General features: G+C 39.3%; 1 protein-coding gene across 3 annotated transcripts in view; it reads left to right on the top strand.

Annotated features, from left to right (window-relative positions):
• CFAP43 (cilia and flagella associated protein 43) overlaps nucleotides 1-19027 on the top strand; it is a 128265-nt gene that overhangs the window by 26382 nt on the left and 82856 nt on the right. For 2 of the 3 annotated variants that reach the window (XM_013983708.3, XM_021072818.2), the window contains exons 1-5: nucleotides 1584-1721; nucleotides 3065-3318; nucleotides 10455-10551; nucleotides 11401-11568; nucleotides 14963-15113. In XM_013983708.3, coding sequence (XP_013839162.2) covers nucleotides 1657-1721; nucleotides 3065-3318; nucleotides 10455-10551; nucleotides 11401-11568; nucleotides 14963-15113 — 735 coding nt within the window. In that variant the 5' untranslated portion in view covers nucleotides 1584-1656. Of the gene's footprint in view, nucleotides 1-1583; nucleotides 1722-3064; nucleotides 3319-10454; nucleotides 10552-11400; nucleotides 11569-14962; nucleotides 15114-19027 lie in introns of those variants that run through there. The other variant, XM_084995350.1, reaches the window with a different exon arrangement.

Below are 19027 nucleotides of genomic sequence, written 5' to 3'. Positions count from 1 at the left end.
TTAGGACCATGAAACCAACTCCTAACTGACTTTCCTATTTTTACTCTTTCTACTCTCCTACCCAGTTGATAATCCTTCTGCTGCCAGAATGATTTTAATAAATCTGATCACATCATTACTCTGTTGAAAACCAGTTAATGTCTTTGTGTGGCTCTTGGGCTAAAGACCAGATTTCTTTTTTTTTCTCTTTTGTCTTTTAAGGGCCGCACCTGCAACATATGGAAGTTCCCAGGCTAGGGGTTGAATTGAAGCTGTAACTGCTGGCCTACACCACAGCCATAGCAACTCAGGATCCGAGTCACTTCTGCTACCTACACCACAGCCACAGCAACTCAGGATCCAAGCCGCTTCTGCGACCTACACTACAGGTCACGGCAGCACCGGATCCTTAACCCACTGAGGGAGGCCAGGGATCAAACCCGTATTCTCATGAATACTAGTCGGTTTCATTAACCACTGAACCACGACGGGAACTCCAAGACCAGATTTCTTAATGTTGCCTTTACCTGGCTTTGGCACCTTTTCTAGCCTTGCATATGTTCTACTGTCTCCCTCTGCTCCAATCACACTGCCCTTCCCAGTTCATACAATCTATTGTCCTGCCTTAATACCTTTACACAAACTTTCCTCTGCCTATTTTCCATCCCCTACCCACTGGCAATCCTCATCCTTTAAATCTCAGTGAAAATGGCACATGCACACAGAAACCAGCTCTGACACTGCCCATCCAAGTAGGAGAAGACCACAACAAAAGTCCTCATGATATCATGTTCCTTTTCTTCTTAATTCAATCTGTGATTCTACATTTCTGAATGGATGTCTACCCCCCATCCCACCCGGTGCTCCACCAAGAAACTTCTAAGTTCCATGAAGGAAGGAATTGTATCTGGTTTTCTATTTTGTTCCAAACACTAGCACAATGCACCGGAGTATTTGGTAAGTATCTGTGAATGAAATGAAGAAGAGAAGGTGACAAGACAGGAAAGAGAGATGTAAAGAAGGGAAAAGGAGATGACTGGAGGGGAGGGACAAAGGAAAGGGGTGAGGTAGCAGAGGGCAAGAGAGGATAGGAGAGGGGAAGAGCAGAAGCAAATTGACAACTGTTGACCGTTCCATTAGTTGCTTCCAGAAGCTGTCTGCCTCCTTGAAAGAGTGGAGCGCACAATAGAGAATGTAATACAGTAATTAAAGCTTGGAGCTCTAGATCTAGACTAGACTTGTCTTTAAATCCTTCTCAGTTTTGTAGTCTTAGAAAAATCTCTAATCCTGCTTTCCTTTTCTGTAAAATGGGTCTGAGGAGGGATTTGAATATAAATGAAATAATACCTGGACGGCGCTTGGGACAATGTCTGGTATGGTCAGCACTCAATATTTTAGTCAGCTATTCTTCTTTTTGAATATTGTAATTATTTGCCTGGGGGTGGGGCACTCCAGCACGTCACCCGGGACCCGCCCATCGCTCATTTCCCGATCTCCCATTGGTCGAAATTCGTCAGCCCTTCCACCAATCCGCTTGTCTGAAACGACAGAGCCAATGGGCGCAGGGGTTACGGTCTCCCGGATACGGTGTAAACAGCGGAGGCAGAGTAACCATTGCAGACCTCGGCCTAGGTCTGGCGTTTGCTGCCCGCAGCCGCGCCAAGAGACACACTGCCCATGGCGCAAGGCCGGGAGCGAGACGAATCCCACAGCGTTGCCATCGGCGCGTCGCTGTCCGTGAGGTGCGGCGCCCACCGCCTCGCACTGACTTTTTCATGCGGAAATACCTCCCTCGGAACTACCACCTCTCCCTGTAAACCTTCTCTCCTGCAAATTCGACCTCTTCTTCAACTCTCAATGCCTGCCTGCGGGCTTCCTATCTGATTTCTCTCCATTCCCCTAGTGCTCTTATTCAGTGACCGCATTTCCAGATCTTTCCACTCCACACCCTCTGCCTCTTACTATTCTGCGACTCCACCTAGCGCCGGCTTACACAGACTCTCTCTCTCCTCCACTCATTTCTACCTCTTCTTTCTGGCTGTTACCTTAAGTGATCTATTTTCCTTTCCTGTACATTCCCAACCCCCATCCCAGTGACAGCACTCCTCCTATCCCAGTGGTCTTGGGTGATCTTCCCCAGAGTTAGAGCCATTAATCCCTTCCTTCTAACTCTAATCCATTGACTTTGGATTTATTTGCACCTATAGTGGGTTTTGAAAAGCATAAAGCGCCGCACAGATGTAAATTGGTATTAATTTCCTTACACATTCTAGAGTGTTCCTGGCACTCTGTTCCACACTACCTCCAACACTGTTCCTGGCTATACTCTCCATTCCTTGATGTTTCCTTCTCTTGCCCTTTCCACCATCTTTAAGCATATTTTATTACTTAAATAGAGGTAGAGTCTCCCCTCACTCCAGACTCCCTCTCCATCTAGCTTACATTCACCACACACTCCTTACTTTAAAATGTTCCTTTTGTGTTCTAACCTTTTCATTCATGTTGACTTACTCCTTTTACTTTCTGCATTTATCTCTAGTTTTAGATCTAAAATATGGCTACACACGTTCCATCTTTGTAAAGAAGCAATTTTCCTACTGGGCTCACAACCACAAAGCAAGCTGTCCTATTCAAAGATGTTTTTTACAGTTTATTTTTAAAATCAAAACTAGTTATAAAGCAAAGGCCCAGGATGCATCCTGTTTTCTATTGGGATCAAGCTCTTTTCTCTCTCTGTTTGACTTTTTCTTTTCTATGTATACAATACCCCAGAGATCCTTCTGAGATTTTCTCAGGTTTGAACAAAGGTTTTGCTTCACTAGAAAAGCTGTCTGAAGAGACTCTTAGTTTAGACCTATAGAACTTTCAGTCTGCATCTAAGTTTCTGTAACACCTGGACTCAAACTGGTCTCACAGCTGGTACATGTATTCCTTTATCTTAGAGATTGTTTGGAGCAGAAAGGGAGTGAAAAGACAATACATGTGTTTCAAAGATTTTGATGATTTTTTGTTTGCTTCAAGAAAAAAAAAAAGAGGAAAAAGTATTTGAAATACATTATATTGATGGTGACATATCTTTTCCCAGATGGGTGCAAGGATTCCCTAAGCAGAATATTCATTTTGTCAACGATAGCACCTTTTGCTACCCTTGTGGGAATTTCATAATATTTATTAACATTGAAACCAAGAAAAGGACTGTACTGCAGTGTATAAATGGAATTGTGGGTGTCATGGCAACTAACATTCCTTATGAAGTTGTGGCTTTCTCTGACCGTCGGCTAAGACCCCTCATCTACATATACAACTTTCCTGGATTGACCAGAAGGACCAAATTAAAAGGTATCTTTCAAGATCTTTCCTCTGTCATGACTGAAGGATTTTGTTTTAAGATGTGATCAGGGAGTTCCTGCTGTGGCACAGTGGGTTAAGAATCTGACTGTAGCATTTTAGATACTGGGCCCAGCATGGTGGGTTAAGGATCCAGCATTCCTGCAACTGTGGTGTGGGTCACAGATGTGGCTTGGGTTCTGTCTCTGGCCTGGGAATTTCCATATGCTGCAGGTACAGGGGGAGAAAAAAAAAGATTTGACCAGACCTAGCTCTTATAAATTAAGGTTTTTTTTCTTTTGTAAGGATTTTTTTTTCCTGGTTTTGGTGGTTTTTTAAATTATCCTTTATTTTATTTTGTTTGTTAACACACATTATAAAGAAGGAATCAGGCTAATCGCTGAGAATTTGTTAAGTGGGCTAGAATCTTGCTACTCAAATTGTGGTCGGCTTACAGTCAACATTGCATCATTTAGATGCTTGTTATAAATGTAGAAACTCTGAATTGTACTACAGAATTCTAATATGCATTTTAACTAGATTCCCCAGGTGATTCATATGCACATTAAATTTGAGACCCACTGATTTAGAACACTGTATTAGAGCACTATATGCTATTTAAAAACCTTTTTCAGCACATTTTTTTTTTTACTTTCCTGATGACTCATTGATAATCTAGCTCAATGGATGTTGTTTAGCTTCTAGAGGTAAGTCTCTAAGCCTCAATTTCCTTATCCATAAAATGAAGATGGTAGTATCTACCATTAAGACTGTGATGATAATAAATAAAATCACATGTAACATATATAATTATATAATATATATGAAATATATACACATGCTATGTTTACACTGTGTCAATGTTTCCTACCACTTAAATTACTATGGACTCATTCATAGTTGCAGTTAACCCAGACTGGGCTGCTGCATATCCATTGGAGCCTCCACATAACCTTCCCTATTTTGACACATCATGAACAGGAAGCTCAGGAGGGCTTGAGGCTGATCTTAGTTTTGTAGCCTTATGGGTCAAGGAAATGCTTGGGTCAAGCCAGGGGACTTCACTATAATTTACCATTTTATTTATGGGGAAATATTTCTATGGTCACAACAGATTAAAACATTTAAAGGATAACCCATTGATACATTGAGGACTGTGTACAGGCATACCTCGTCTATTGTACTTCACTCTTATGCCTTGTAGATGTTGCATTTTTTACAGATTGAAGGTTTGGGGCAACTCTCTATTAAGTATATTGGCAACATTTTTATAATGGTATTTGCTCACTTCCTATCTCTGTGTCATGTTTTAGTAATTCTTATGATTTTTCAAACTTTCCCCATTAGTATTATGTTTGTTATGGTGATTGGTGATCTTTGATGCTGCTACTGTAATTGTTTTGTGGTGCCATGAACTATGCCCATATGAGATGGCAAACCTAATCTCTAAATTTTGATGTGTCTTCTGATTGTTCCACCACAGTCATTCTTCTATCTGTCTCTCCCTCTTCTCAGGCCTCACTATTCCCTGAAACACACAATATTAAAATTAGGCCTATTAACAACTCTGCAATGGTCTCTAAGTGTTCAAGTGAAATGAAGAGTTGTACCTCTCTCACTTTATAATGATTTTTATTTTTTCCATTATAGCTGGTTTACAGTGTTCTGCCAGTTTTCTGCTGTACAGCAAGGTGACCCGGTTATACATACATGTATACATTCTTTTTTCTCACATTATCATGCTCCATCATAAGTGACTAGATATAGTTCCCGGTGCTATACAGCAAGATCTCATTGCTTATCCATAGGTACCTCTCCCGCTTTAAATCACAAGCTAGAAGTGATTAAGTTTAATGAAGAATGTATGTCAAAAGCTGAGAAAGGCCAAAAGCTAGGGCTCTTACACCAAGCAGCCAAGTTGTGAATGCAACATTCTTGAAGAAAAGTCAGAGTGCTATTCCAGTAAACAGGTAAGTGATGAGAAAGCAAAACAGCTTATTGCTGATATGGAGAAAGTTTTAGTGGTCTGAATAGAGCAAACAGCCACAGCATTCCCTTAGACCAAAACCTAATTCAGAGCAAAGCCCTAACTCTCTTCAGTGAAGGCTGAGAGTGGTGAGGGAGCTGCAAAAGAAAAGTTCAAAGCTAGTGGAGGTTGGTTCATGAGGTTTAAGGAAATAAGTCTTCTCCATAACATAAAAAAGTAAGGTGAAGCAGCAAATTATCCAGAAAATCCAGCTAAGATAATTAATGAAGGTTGCTACTCTAAACAACAGATTTTCAGTATAGATGAAACAGCCTTATATAGAAAGAAGATGCCATGTAGGATTTTTATAGCTAGAGGAGAGAAATCGATGCCTGATTTTGAAGCTCCAAAGGATAGGCTGACTCTCCTGTGAGGGGCTGATACAGCTGGTGATTGAGCTGGGGCTCATTTACCATTCTGAAAATCCTACAGCCCTTAAGAATTATAGTAAATATCCTCTACTTATGATATATAAATGGAACAACAAAGACTGACAGCACATATGTTGACAACATGGTTTACTGAATATTTTAATCCTGCTATTGAGACCTACTACTTAGAAAAAAAGATTCCTTTCAAAATGTTACTGCTCATTGACAATGTTCTTGGTCACCCAAGAGGTGTATTGGAGAGGAGATATACAACAATATTCATATTGTTTTCATGTCCTGCTAACACAGCATCCCTTCTGCAGCCCATGGATCAAGGAGTAATTTCTACTTTCAGGTCTTACTATTCAAGAGATACATTTTGTAAGACTATAGTTGCCATAGGTAGTAATTCCTCTGATGGATTGCTGAAAAATCAATTGAAAACTTTCTGGAAAGGATTCACCATTCTAGATGCTATTAAGAACATTTGTGATTCGGGAGTTCCCATCGTGGCGCAGTGGTTAACGAATCCAACTAAGAACCATGAGGTTGCGGGTTCGGTCCCTGCCCTTGCTCAGTGGGTTAAAGATCCGGCGTTGCCGTGAGCTGTGGTGTAGGTTGCAGACGCGGCTCGGATCCTGCGTTGCTGTGGCTCTGGCGTAGGCCAGTGGCTACAGCTCGGATTAGACCCCTAGCCTGGGAACCTCCATATGCCGCAGGAGTGGCCCAAAGAAATAGCAAAAGACCAAAAAAAAAAAAAAAAAGATACAGCTTTGGAGCTCCCATCGTGGCACAGCAGAAACAAATCCAACTAGGAACCACGAGGTTGTGGGTTCGATCCCTGGCCTCGCTCATTGGGTTAAGGATCCAGCGTTGCTGTGAGCTGTGGTGTCGGTCGCAGACGCAGCTCAGATCTGGCATTGCTGTGGCTCTGGCATAGGCTGGCAGCTATAGCTCCAATTAGACCCCCTAGTCTGGGAACCTCCATATGCCACAGGTGTGGCCTAAAAAGCAAAAAAAAAAAAAAAATTGTGATTCATTGAAAGAGATTAAAATATCAATATTAACAGGAGTTTGGAAGAAGTTGATTCCAAACCTGATGGATAACTTTGAGAGGTTCAAGACCTCAGTGGAGGAGGTAGTGTGCTGTGGTGGAAATAGCAAGAGAACTAGAATTAGAAGTGGAGCCTAGGAATTCCCGTTGTGGCACAGTGGTTAACGAATCCGACTAGGAACCATGAGGTTGCGGGTTCAGTCCCTGCCCTTGCTCAGTGGGTTAACGATCTGGCGTTGCCGTGAGCTGTGGTGTAGGTTGCAGACGTGGCTCGGATCCCAAGTTGCTGTGGCTCTGGCGTAGGCCGGTGGCTGCAGCTCCGATTGGACCCCTAGCCTGGGAACCTCCATATGCCGAAGGAGCGGCCCAAAGAAACAGCAAAAAAAGACAAACAAACAAACAAACAAGAAAAAAAAAAAAAGAAGTGGAGCCTAAGTGTGTGATTGAATTGCTGCAATCTCATTGTAAAATGTGAACAGTTGAGGAGTTGCTTCTTAAGGATGAGCAAATAAAAGGATTTCTTGAGATGGAATCTTGGCAAAGATGCTGTAAGGTTGTTGAAGTGACAACAAAGGATTTAGAATGTTACTTAAACTCAATAAAGCGGTGACAGGGTGTGAGAAGATTGACTCCAATTTTGAAAGTTCTCCTGTGGGTAAGGTGCTATCAAACAGCATTGCATGGTGAAGAGAAATCGTTCATGAAAGGATGACTCAATTGATATGGCAAACTTCATTGTTGTCTTATTTATGAAATTGCCAAAGTCATCCCAAAGTTCATCAACCACCACCTTAATTGCTCAGCAGCCATCTACATTGAGGCAAGACCCTCCACCAGCAAAGAGATTATGACTCAGTAAAGGCTCAGATGATGGTTAGCAGTTTTTTTGTAATAAGTATTTTTAAATTGAGGAATGTACATTGTTTTTTTAGACATAATGCTATTGCACACTTAATAGACTACAGTAACTGTAACTTTCTATGTACTAGGAAACAAAAACAATTCATGTGACTTGCTTTGTTACAATGTTTGCTTTATTGTAGTGATCTGAAACCAAACTCATGATGTCTCTAAGGTATGCCTGTATATGGATTATAACTACCCTTCATCTTTAAAATATCTCTAGCTTGATTATTTGGCTATAGCCTTGGCCAAGCAATTGAAAGTTAATTCAAACCAATAGCCAACATTCATATTGAATAATGAAGCTCTAAAGTCATTCACAGTAAAATTAGGACTAAGTTATCAAGGGAACCTGATGTTACCACTGGTATTTAAGAACATGATGAAAGACACTCCCAGACACACACCAACCTGAAAGTTCTAGCCAGTGCAACAAAATATGAAACAGAAAAAAATGTAGCTTTGGGAAAGGAGTTAATGGATAATAGTGTACTAGGAATAATAACATAATGCTCAGTAAGGTGCTGGTTTGAAAATAAATATGCATGAAATTAGATGATTTAAACACTTAGGAATACTCCAAAGAAGAAATGTGACTGACCTTAATGAAGAAAACTACAAAAATCACTGAATAAAATGTTTAAACATATAGAGGTATATTCCTGCATGGAAAACTTGTTTATTATAAATGTATTTCTGATATTCTTCACTGAATGTAATTCATAGGCTTATAAAATGTTTTAGAGAGCCAGGAGTACTTAAATGAAATGAATGTTCTTCTAAAACAAGACGTAGAGAAGGAGAATAATTTGAAAGACATTGATAACAAGTCAGAGGGTCCTCTTAGCATTATGGTATTATAGAAATTTATATGTGGTATTGGTACAGGGATCACCTGATCAGTAGAAGAGTTGAAGACTGGAGACAGACTCTGAAATATATAAAGTTAAGAACATGATGAAAGACACTCCCAGACACTCCCAGACACACACACACACACACACATGCATACATGCACGCACATGCACAGAACACACACACACACACACACATCAGATTATATGGATTGTTTAGCAATGGTGTTAAGGAATGTATTTGAACAAAAGTGTAAAGTTAGGTACTCATGTCATACTGTGTATCAAAACATATATCAAACTAAGAGTTCAATAAACACAACAAACCCATTGAAAAGAAAAAAAATATAGAAGATTGAAATGTTTTGAGAATGAGGAAGAACTTTTCACACAAAGAATAAAATTTTAAACATTAAGATTTATATGTTTGATTACATGCATATTTAAAACTAATGAACCTTTAAAATACCACAAAAAATTAAAAGACAAATAGTAAACTGAGGAAAATATTTGGAACAAATATGACAATAATAAAAAAGAGAGTTCCCTGGTGGCTCAGCAGGTTAAGGATCCAGCATTGTCACTGCTGTAGCACAGATTTGATCCCTGACCTGGGAACTTCTACATGCCATGAGTGCAGCCAAAAAGAAAAAAGAAAAGATATTCCATTAGAACAATGGAAAAGGAACTTGGCCAAATCCCAAAACTACCAATGACCCCAAAACATCACAAAATATTTCATCTCTACACTTGAAACTAATACAACATTGTTAAGTCAACTATACTCCAATAAAAACTTTTTTAAAGATTCCATCTCAATATTGATTTTAAAAAGTGTCACTTCCATAGAGAACAGACTTGTGGTTGCCAAGGAGGTACGTGGAAGGGGTGGGATGGACTGGGAGTTTGGGGTTAGTAGATGCAAACTATTACATTTAGAACAGATAAGCTATGAGGTCCTATTGTACAGCACAGGAAACTATGTCCAATCTCTTGTGATCATGATGGAAGATAATTTAAGAAAAAGTGTATATATATATCTGGATCACTTTGATGTATAGCAGAAATTGGCATAACATTGTAAATCAACTATGATTTTTTTAAAAGTGTCATTTAAACCAAGATAAGGTTTTTTTGTTTATCAATGTCATAATTTTTTTAGAGCTCATAATTGCTAGACAGAGTGCAGCAAAATTGATAGCATTCATTTTTGTTGAAAGTGGGGGTAAAAATTCATACAAAAACATGACTGTGAAAAAGTCAGTAATAGGAGAAAGCAAGGCTTGCAGCTCTGAAACCACAATGAAGACCAGGAGATAAAGGAGGGGAAATCAGAGCCTCATATACAAGGAGGCAGAAACTGACACTTCCCTGTTTTAGCATCCTCATGATGCTCATTTTAAACACATTGTTGCTGAGAATTTTAAAGCCACATTTCATTTCTTCAACTGTAGGTATAAATGAGATTAGGACTTTTTATAGTTCTAAGAACTGGAAGATATTAAGCTAAGGGCGAGATATGACCTAAGGGATAGAGATATGGAGCTAAGCTAGAATTATCACAACTCCCCAAAGTATTTCAAGTTGTTTGAATAACGTTTCTAATTACCATGTTTCATATATTTGTGGAATATTTTATGGTTCTTGGGTCATTTCAATCCACATGGGGACATACATGGTGCAGTGTGCTCAGTTAGGCACTAAAGTTTAGAGACAGCGACCTCATGGTCTTAATTCACTCTAAAAACTTTTTAAAAATGGATCTTAACTTTGCTCCCATCTTTCTGTTCATACTGTTAGAAATCAGCTAGGACATCTTTTATTCCAGGAGCCAAATAGTTTTGAATTACAGAAAATTATTAGGCATGGGAAATTAAACCATAAGACTATAGTTACTCTGAACATGATGACTAATCCTTGTAATGGATTTTATATTTTAGGCAATGTTCTTCTGGATTACACTTTACTTTCCTTCAGTTACTGTGGCACCTATCTGGCAAGTTACTCCTCCCTCCCAGAATTTGAACTGGCCCTCTGGTAAGTTGCAGCCTTCTGCAGAATTCCTTTCCTTGGGTCACAATTTAATCTTGTCCTCTTGATTTTTTTTTTTTTAATCTTTCTGCCATTTCTTGGGCCGCTCCCGCAGCATATGGAGGTTCCCAGGCTAGGGGTCAAATCGGAGCTGTAGCCGCTGGTCTACACCACAGCCACAGCAACCCGGGATCCAAGCCGCATCTGCAACCTACACCACAGCTCACGGCAACGCTGGATCCTTAACCTACTGAGCAAGGCCAGGGATCGAACTTGCAGCCTCATGGTTCCTAGTCGGATTCGTTAACCACTGAGCCACGACGGGAACTCCGTGTCCTCTGGGATAGGTGATAGGACTGGGGATGGAGGGAAGTAGGAATATTTGGGAGCTGGTTGGGCAGCAGCATCATTGGATTTGGCGCCTGGCTGAACAGTGGACGTGGTGCTGTGGGAGAGGGACAGTTGAGGGTCATACACAAAGGTGCAACTTGAGAAACTTAGGAACATTATGCAATTATGTTCAGAAAGATACAGAGGACATGGTGAGGGGGCTTGGAAGAAGCAGTGGGAGAAGATGAGTTGGAACAAGCTGAGTTGAGGGTGCCTGAGGTAAATAAATGGAGATATCTAGTTGGAAGTTGATACAGCAGTTGGGATTTAAGCTCAGTTGTTGTCACATACCCAGGTCATCCTAAAGAGGTGGCCTAAACAAAACAGAAATATTAAGATCATAGATTAATTAATTATATCATGAATTCTCAACTTATATAGATTGTTTTCAAATAATTAGATAAATGTTCTTAAGATACGAAATTCAAATGAGTTATTTTTCACCCAAATTACTTTTTCTCTAAGGAACTGGGAATTAGGTGTCATTTTGTGCAAGAAGTCACAACCTGGTGTAGATGTAAGCCAGATGACTTTTAACCCCATGAACTGGTGCCAGCTGTGCTTGTCAAGTCCAAGTGCAGTGACTGTTTGGACCATTGAAAGATGTAACCAAGAACATTATCTCAAAGCAAAGTAAGAGACTTCATTATAATACAACAAAGTGGAGAATCTTTGTGTGCATTTGTGCAGTGTGCTTGGATTAATTTTATGAATTAAGTGGCTTTATACATGCATCTTAACTTAAAACATCTTTCTACATGTATAATTACCTTGGAATGGTTGTTTGCATTTCAAAAAAATTCTCTGTAACCTGATTTTCCACCAGTTTTCTTTTAAATATCAAGATTTTTCCAAAATAGTTTAATTTTCCAAAATTGTATTTGCTCTTACTATTTCAAAACATGTTTATTGTATATATGTGTATTTTTTTGGCCTTTCTTTTTTTTTTTTTTTAGGGCCTCACCTGTGGCATATGGAGGTTTCCAGGCTAGGAGTCTAATCGGAGCTACAGCTGCTGGCCTACACTAGAGCCACAGCAATGCCAGATCCGAGCCACATCTGCAGCCTACACCACAGCTCATGTCAATGCTGGATCCTCAACCCACTGATCAAGGCAAGGGATCAAACCCACAACATCGTGGTTCCTAGTCGGATTCTTTTCCACTGTACCACAATGGGAACTCCTATTTATTGTATATTTTAAAAGGTCATGTTAGCGTTTTTTTGCTCCTATTACTTTAATGCCCAACTGGAATCTCAAAAACATGTTATTTTTAGGGTATACCTTCAACCACATTATCTCTAACCAAAAGCATCATTGCATGTAGTAAAGTCATGGGAATTACCTATTTAAATAGAACTGAATCAAAGAGAAATTCTAAGACAGATGTCCTCGTGATAGTTTATAATAATGGTACCTTCACTGAAAAGAGTTTGAAGACTTAAGGTGCCCCTGAGCTGACCATTCTCACCATACTCCCCAAAGTCAGAGACAAAGGAGGCATCGGACATGCACATCCTTGAAAATACAGTTTTCGAAAAGTTGCCTTTTTAAGAGAAATGTGAAGCTAGTAAATAAAGTTTTTGAAACAGAGAAGCTTAAGAGAGGCACTTCTTTCTCCTCTCAGTATTCTTTATGTCTCAATTTAATTTTTACAAGAACCCATTGAATAATCCAATCTGTCTCTAGGCAGAGTTGACAACATTGTACCTTTTTGTAAAAAGGGTAATGTCTCTATCAGATCCTTGCCAGGGCCAGTAATTTATCACATCTTTCTCTCGTTTTGCTTTCCTTGAATATTTTTCTCTACCTCTGCATGTTGAGTTGTGATTTTTCTATAAGCAAATGAAAGTGGGAGGCAAAATAAGTGGACTGTCTTGGTTTAGAAAACAAGCAGGATTTGAAAATACTTAATTAAGCCTTGCATTTGAGTACTAAGTACTGTTTTCATGTGATTGTTTTTCAGTTATTCATCATTTATAAAATATAACCAGGGACATTTTGAATTAATGTATAAAGCCATAAGTTCTCCAAACTCATCTTTATAGCCGTATTATGTTTTAAAAGGAAACATATGGTATATTTGAAAATGAATTCTTTTTTTTTTTTTTTTTTTTTGTCTTTTGTCTTTTTAGGGCCGCACCTGCAGCATATGGAGATTCCCAGGCTGGGGTCTTTTCGGAGCTACAACTGCCAGCCTACGCCATAGCCACAGCCACAGCAGATCTGAGCCGTGTCTGTGACATGGCAACGCTGGATCCTTAACCCACTGAGCAAGGCCAGGGATCGAACCCGCAACCTCATGGTTCCTAGTCGGATTTGTTTCCTCTGCGCCAAAATGGGAACTCCCTGAAAATGAATTCTTGATACTAGAGGTTGTAAAGGTAGCTGAATACAACCTACATTTATGTTTATTTTGGCCCATGTATTTTTTTTAAATCTGCATCAGTTGCCAATATTTAAAATTTGAGAAATTTCTCATAAATATCCAAATTTGATATTCTCTTGAAATTTCGGAACCAAAATTCTCATAGGTCAACAAACCCTCCTCACTGAAACAGAGTAGTATCTCTCAGCTTTACTGTGTACAGGGATAAAATTCAGTTTTTTTTCTGTGTGGGGAAAATCCTAGTTCTTTCCTACTGTGTTTTTCTTCCCCATGAATCTACTCACAGTGAACACCTCAATTCTAGCATTTGTGGTGGAGGCTCTTCCCCACACCAAGCAATTTTCCATGATATTAGCTATGTTCCTACTATTCAGCTCAATTCTGACACTGTCTACCCAGAGACAGAACCAGATTCCACGGGCTAGGTGTTCAGTCCTATAATTCTGTCCTCTCCCCTTCTCATCAGAGGCTGGTTGCAGCTAAGTTGTTATCTATGTTTCTGACCAACCAGCTATAGATTAGAAGTTTCAATGACCACCCCCCCGCCACATGTGCCTTGAGTTCCATTAATTTGCAAGAGCAACTCCTAGAACTCAGGGCAACAGTTACTTACATTTACTAGTTTATTAAGGGCTTTGATAAAGGATACAGATGAGCAGCCAAGTGAAGAGATAGGGTGAAGGTTTCAAACAGAGGGACGTCTGTTCCTTGGAGTTAGATTGTGTCACCCTCCTGGTGTATGTGTTCACCAGCCTGTAAGCACTTCAGACTCCCTACCGTTAAGATGATCAATTATTAGCTCCATATCTTGCCCCTCTGCTCTCTCTGGATAATGGGCGTTATGGCTGAAACTTCTAAGCTTCTGTCAATGGCTTCATTTTTCTGGTGACCAATATCTAGTTAGGAGCCATCCAGGAGCCCACAGTCACCTCAGCAGAACAAAAGGTGCTCTTAATGCTCTAATCACTTTGGAATTTACAAGGGTTTCAGGAGCTCTGTTCCAGGAACTGGGGCAGAAACCAATATATATATTTTCCATTGTCTCACAGGAGGGAAGACACTTTGACATTTGCCACAGTCCCACCTGGCTACACATCACCTGCCTAACCCCTATCAGTGTTCAAATTTATAATTCCTGCCTAAAATTTTTGAAAAATCCCTGTATACATAATTTATAACTGTGTATTACTTGTCCTTTTATGACATATATATATATATATATATATATATATATTTTTTTTTTTTTTTTGGCTTTTTGCTATTTCTTTGGGCCGCTCTCGCGGCATATGGAGGTTCCCAGGCTAGGGGTCGAATCGGAGCTGTAGCCGCCAGCCTACGCCAGAGCCACAGCAACGCGGGATCCGAGCCGCGTCTGCAACCTACACCACAGCTCACGGCAACCCCGGATCGTTAACCCACTGAGCAAGGGCAGGGACCGAACCCGCAACCTCATGGTTCCTAGTCGGATTCGTTAACCACTGCGCCACGACAGGAACTCCTGACATATATTTTTAAATCAACTATTTGCCTTTTGTCTGTTTTTTATTTTTTAAATGAGTTATAACACCTCCACTTTACTTACTACTGATATGCAGCAGTTACATCAATGACTATTATCTGATTATTTTTTCCCACAGGTCAGTAAAACTGCCTATGGAAGATGGGTCATTTTTTAATGAAACAGATGTAATTTTCCCCCAATCGTTGCCCAAGGATCTTATCTATGGACCTGTGCTCCCTGTGTCAGCCATTGCTGGGCTAGTGGGTGAAGAGGCAGAAACTTTCAGGGTAATGACCTCAACGCTCTCCCTGTTTGCCTAATTGCTCTCATGACCATCCCCTGAGACATGCGGGACAGAGAGGCTCATCCTGGTCCTTAATACAGATCAGCCCTGGAGGCCACCAGAGATGAAGACTGGAGTTTTGAGTTTGAGTGACTAATAAGATGATGGCTCTGCTAACTGAAGGGGTGGGGGGGCAGATGTGATTTCAGTTTTGGACCTGCTGACTTTGGAGTTCTGGGATCGCATTTCAGTGGAGATTCGGGATGGAAGTTGGCAACGTGGTCCTAGTGTCAGAGAGGAGAGGGCAGGGCTAAGGAAGTCAGAGGAATTCCCACAGAGAAATAGCACTGCGTTGCGGGAGGGAGGAGGGACAGGAACAGCTCCGATTGGACCTCTAGCCTGGGAACCTCCATATGCCGCAGGGTCGGCTCTCAAAAAACAAAAAGAAAAAAGAAAAGAAAATGACTAATTCTTTTAATAGCACAGATCTTAGCCTTGGAAATAAGACCACACTCAGCCACAGTGGGGCAGCAAAGTAAAAACAAACATCAGCCAGTGAGGTTTACGACTTGAAAATAATGTTTCTATGTTTAATGTTTAATGCTAAGGAACACACATTTTCAACCATCTCAAGTGTGTGTGTGTGTGTGTGTGTGTGTGTGTAGCAAATTTCTGTGGCAGCCTTATCATTCACCTTTTGCACCAACTTGATGGATGCTACATTAAAACATTTGAAATTCAGACAATTGTTTTTGTCATTTGGAAAATGCTATGAGATGCCTTCTTTAAATACTTAATTGTGGAGTTACCATTTTTTTAAAAAATGCTCATAATAAACAGACATCTTTATTTTCTAGGATTTTTTTAACTCAGTGCATTTTAACTTTTTTCTGAAAACAGAAATTTAATGTCAAAGTTTGACCTTTCTAAATCATAAAGGGAATATAATAAACCCATTTACTTTATATTTAAATTAGAAACTAATTTTCCCAGTATTTACTTTTTCGTCTTATAAATAAGGTGAGAAGAATTTCTAAAACACTGATTAACATCCATAAAGTGAGTGAAAGCATAACCAAAGTTTGATTCAAATGTCTTGATTCTGTTCTTTCCTTTGAATGAAATTTCTTATGACTCTGTACCAATGGCAAAGAAATCAGTAATGACTTGATCTATTTAAGAGTCTTAAAAAGTGACGTTATGGACTTTTTTAAAATAACAAATATTAAATATTCCCATCACTTCTCTTGTTGCTAACACTGGAATGGTACCTGATAGACCTTTAAATAAACCTGCTTCACATTACCTGACTTATGTAGGTCTTTAGAAATGGTATCCAGTAGTAGCAAGGGGGAAATCAAAGGCAGATGTTATCTAGGCAGAAATTGAATCCAAGGTAATGAACTTAATCTCCAGTGTCCAGTTTTCTTTTTCCATTTGCCTTAAGAAAAAAAAAAAAAAAGCAGAAGTTGCTAAATAGAAATTCCTTTTATAAACTCAAGTATTTTGAAACATATTCGGGAGTTAACATTTCCTAAAGCAATATTAAGTTGAACTTCAGTTTTTCATGTTTGCTCTTCAGGTGATCAAAATGGTTGATTCCAGAGAACTAAACAAGGAAGAGGTGTTATCAACAAAAAATTTTTAAACCTTATTGGCACATTTTATTTTACAATTCTCAATTTCCAGAATTAGAAATTATTGTTTTGGCTCACACCGTATAACACCACATTAAGTTTTAAATGGCACAGAAAATATTTATTGATGAAAGAAAGTAGTAAGAAGACAAGCCCAGGTTTATCTTTAAGTAAAGCTACATACAATACTAGTTTAATATATTAAGGCAAGAAAATTCCACCTTCTGTGGCATACATATAGATTCACTGATGTAGAGAATCATGTGTAGGTTTGTTTGTTTGTTTGTTTGTTTGTTTTTGTCTTTTGTCTTTTTGTTGTTGCTATTTCTTGGGCCGCTCCCGCGGCATATGGAGATTCCCAGGCTAGGGGTTGAATTGGAGCTGTAGCCACCGGCCTACGCCAGAGCCACAGCAACGCGGGATCCGAGCCGCGTCTGCAACCTACACCACAGCTCACGGCAACCCCGGATCGTTAACCCACTGAGCAAGGGCAGGGACTGAACCCGCAACCTCATGGTTCCTAGTCGGATTTGTTAACCACTGCGCCACGACGGGAACTCCTGTTTGTTTGTTTTTAACGAGTTTTGAGCCCATTGCCACAGACTTGGTAAGGCCTGTGTTTTTCTGATTTGTAGTCTAAGGTGAGATGTCATCAAGACAACTGAGACAACTTTTAAATAATGATAATTAAATAATGGTATTCAGTGAGTAACTCTTATTCCCTATGAGTCAAATATCAGACACCACAAAAATGTCATTAATCACCAGCCGTTTAATCCTTTTAAGCTGTTTTGCCCCCTTTTTGTGGCCCACTAGTGGGTCAGATTGTTACTCAAGATTTATTTTCTAACAATCCAAGACTGTGAGGACATGAAATAGACCAATCATACAATTAAAGATAAATCTGTCCTCTTAAAATAATCATGATGAGTGTTCCTGTGTATGACTTCTGCCTTAGTGATACTTCAAGGTCCATCCCAAATGATAATTATTTTCTCTGTCCAATTCCTTCACTCCACCAAGAACCAATTGCTGTCTCATAGATGCTCACATAATACTTAAACTCCCCTTTACTATAACCTGCCATGTTTTATGATTCTGGTACTTACCAATACTACCTGTTCCCTCAATAGATAATTATCCTGTTGAGGAGAAGGACCTTGTAGGATGTGGCACAATGCCTAGTATATAACCAACACTCAGTAAATGTTTGTGGAAATATCAGTTATGTCACTAATGTATATCAGTTAGAAATTCAATAGAAATAGTTACTTTGGCAGTGCCACATCTGCTTTATCTTGAATCTACAAACCTTTCCTAAATTAAAAGAGCAGTATGTAATATATTATTCAAATAGTAGAGTATTTATTAGAACTGTGGCTTACATTTAGTAAAGAGTTTCGAATGGAAAAATGACCATTTATTAGGTTTACAGTATTCCCATTGTGAAACCTATTCCAATTTCCCCTGCTTTATTTTTCTCCCACTTTGAAAACATAATATTCTCTATATTTAACTTGTTAACATATTTTTACTCTATTTCCTCTCACCAGGATGTAAGCTGCATGAGGGCAGGGATTCTTTTCTGTTTGTTTCATTCACTGCTACATCCCTGTGTTTAGAACAGTGCCTGCTACTTAAGTGTGTCCAATAAATATTTGTTAGATGAATGAATTCATGAAAGTATAAATGAATGAAATACAGAGCTCTTAAGGAATTTAAGAATTCTGTTAATTTGACTGTTGGCTTATTAAAAATGTTTTCTGTTCCTGTGGCTGTGAGGATGCCTAGAGAAAACAGACATTATGTTGCAGCTAATGCAATTCTAAATAATAGTATAGCATTCAGAAACTCAAATAGTATTAAATGTTATGTTACAAAGAAAGATATAGAAAGATAAATAAAAGTAAGGTATATGTTTGACTTGTTTAAATAGAAAAGGAAGCATACTGTGTTATGGTATCCTGAATTCAGAACCTTAATCAGTGTTGTGGAGGTGCATACTCAGAATAGCTGCCATAGCTATTTTGACAGCCAAGAAGGAGAGCAGTCCTGAACTTACAAGGCCAGTTCTGTTCTGATGGAAAGGGGAGTAACTCTCCCTGCTGGACAGAGTGTTTAAGGCTACAAGGGACATAACACTGAGATATTATCATCCAAGGCAGAAATAAAAAAACTAGCACCTGTCTTTATATGGCTTCACGCTAAGAATTTGCTTACATTTTTAAAGTATTTAAATAAAAGGGAAAAAAGGATACATGACAGATATCTGTGTGGTCCA

Source organism: Sus scrofa, chromosome 14, assembly GCF_054392235.1.
Source record: "Sus scrofa isolate SSC_HxYL_T2T_F1_AM1 chromosome 14, Sscrofa_HxYL_maternal_Yorkshire_Landrace_v2.0, whole genome shotgun sequence".
Taxonomy (NCBI): domain Eukaryota; kingdom Metazoa; phylum Chordata; class Mammalia; order Artiodactyla; family Suidae; genus Sus; species Sus scrofa.
Note: the sequence above shows the minus strand (reverse complement) of the source record. Positions and strands in the feature narration are given on the sequence as shown.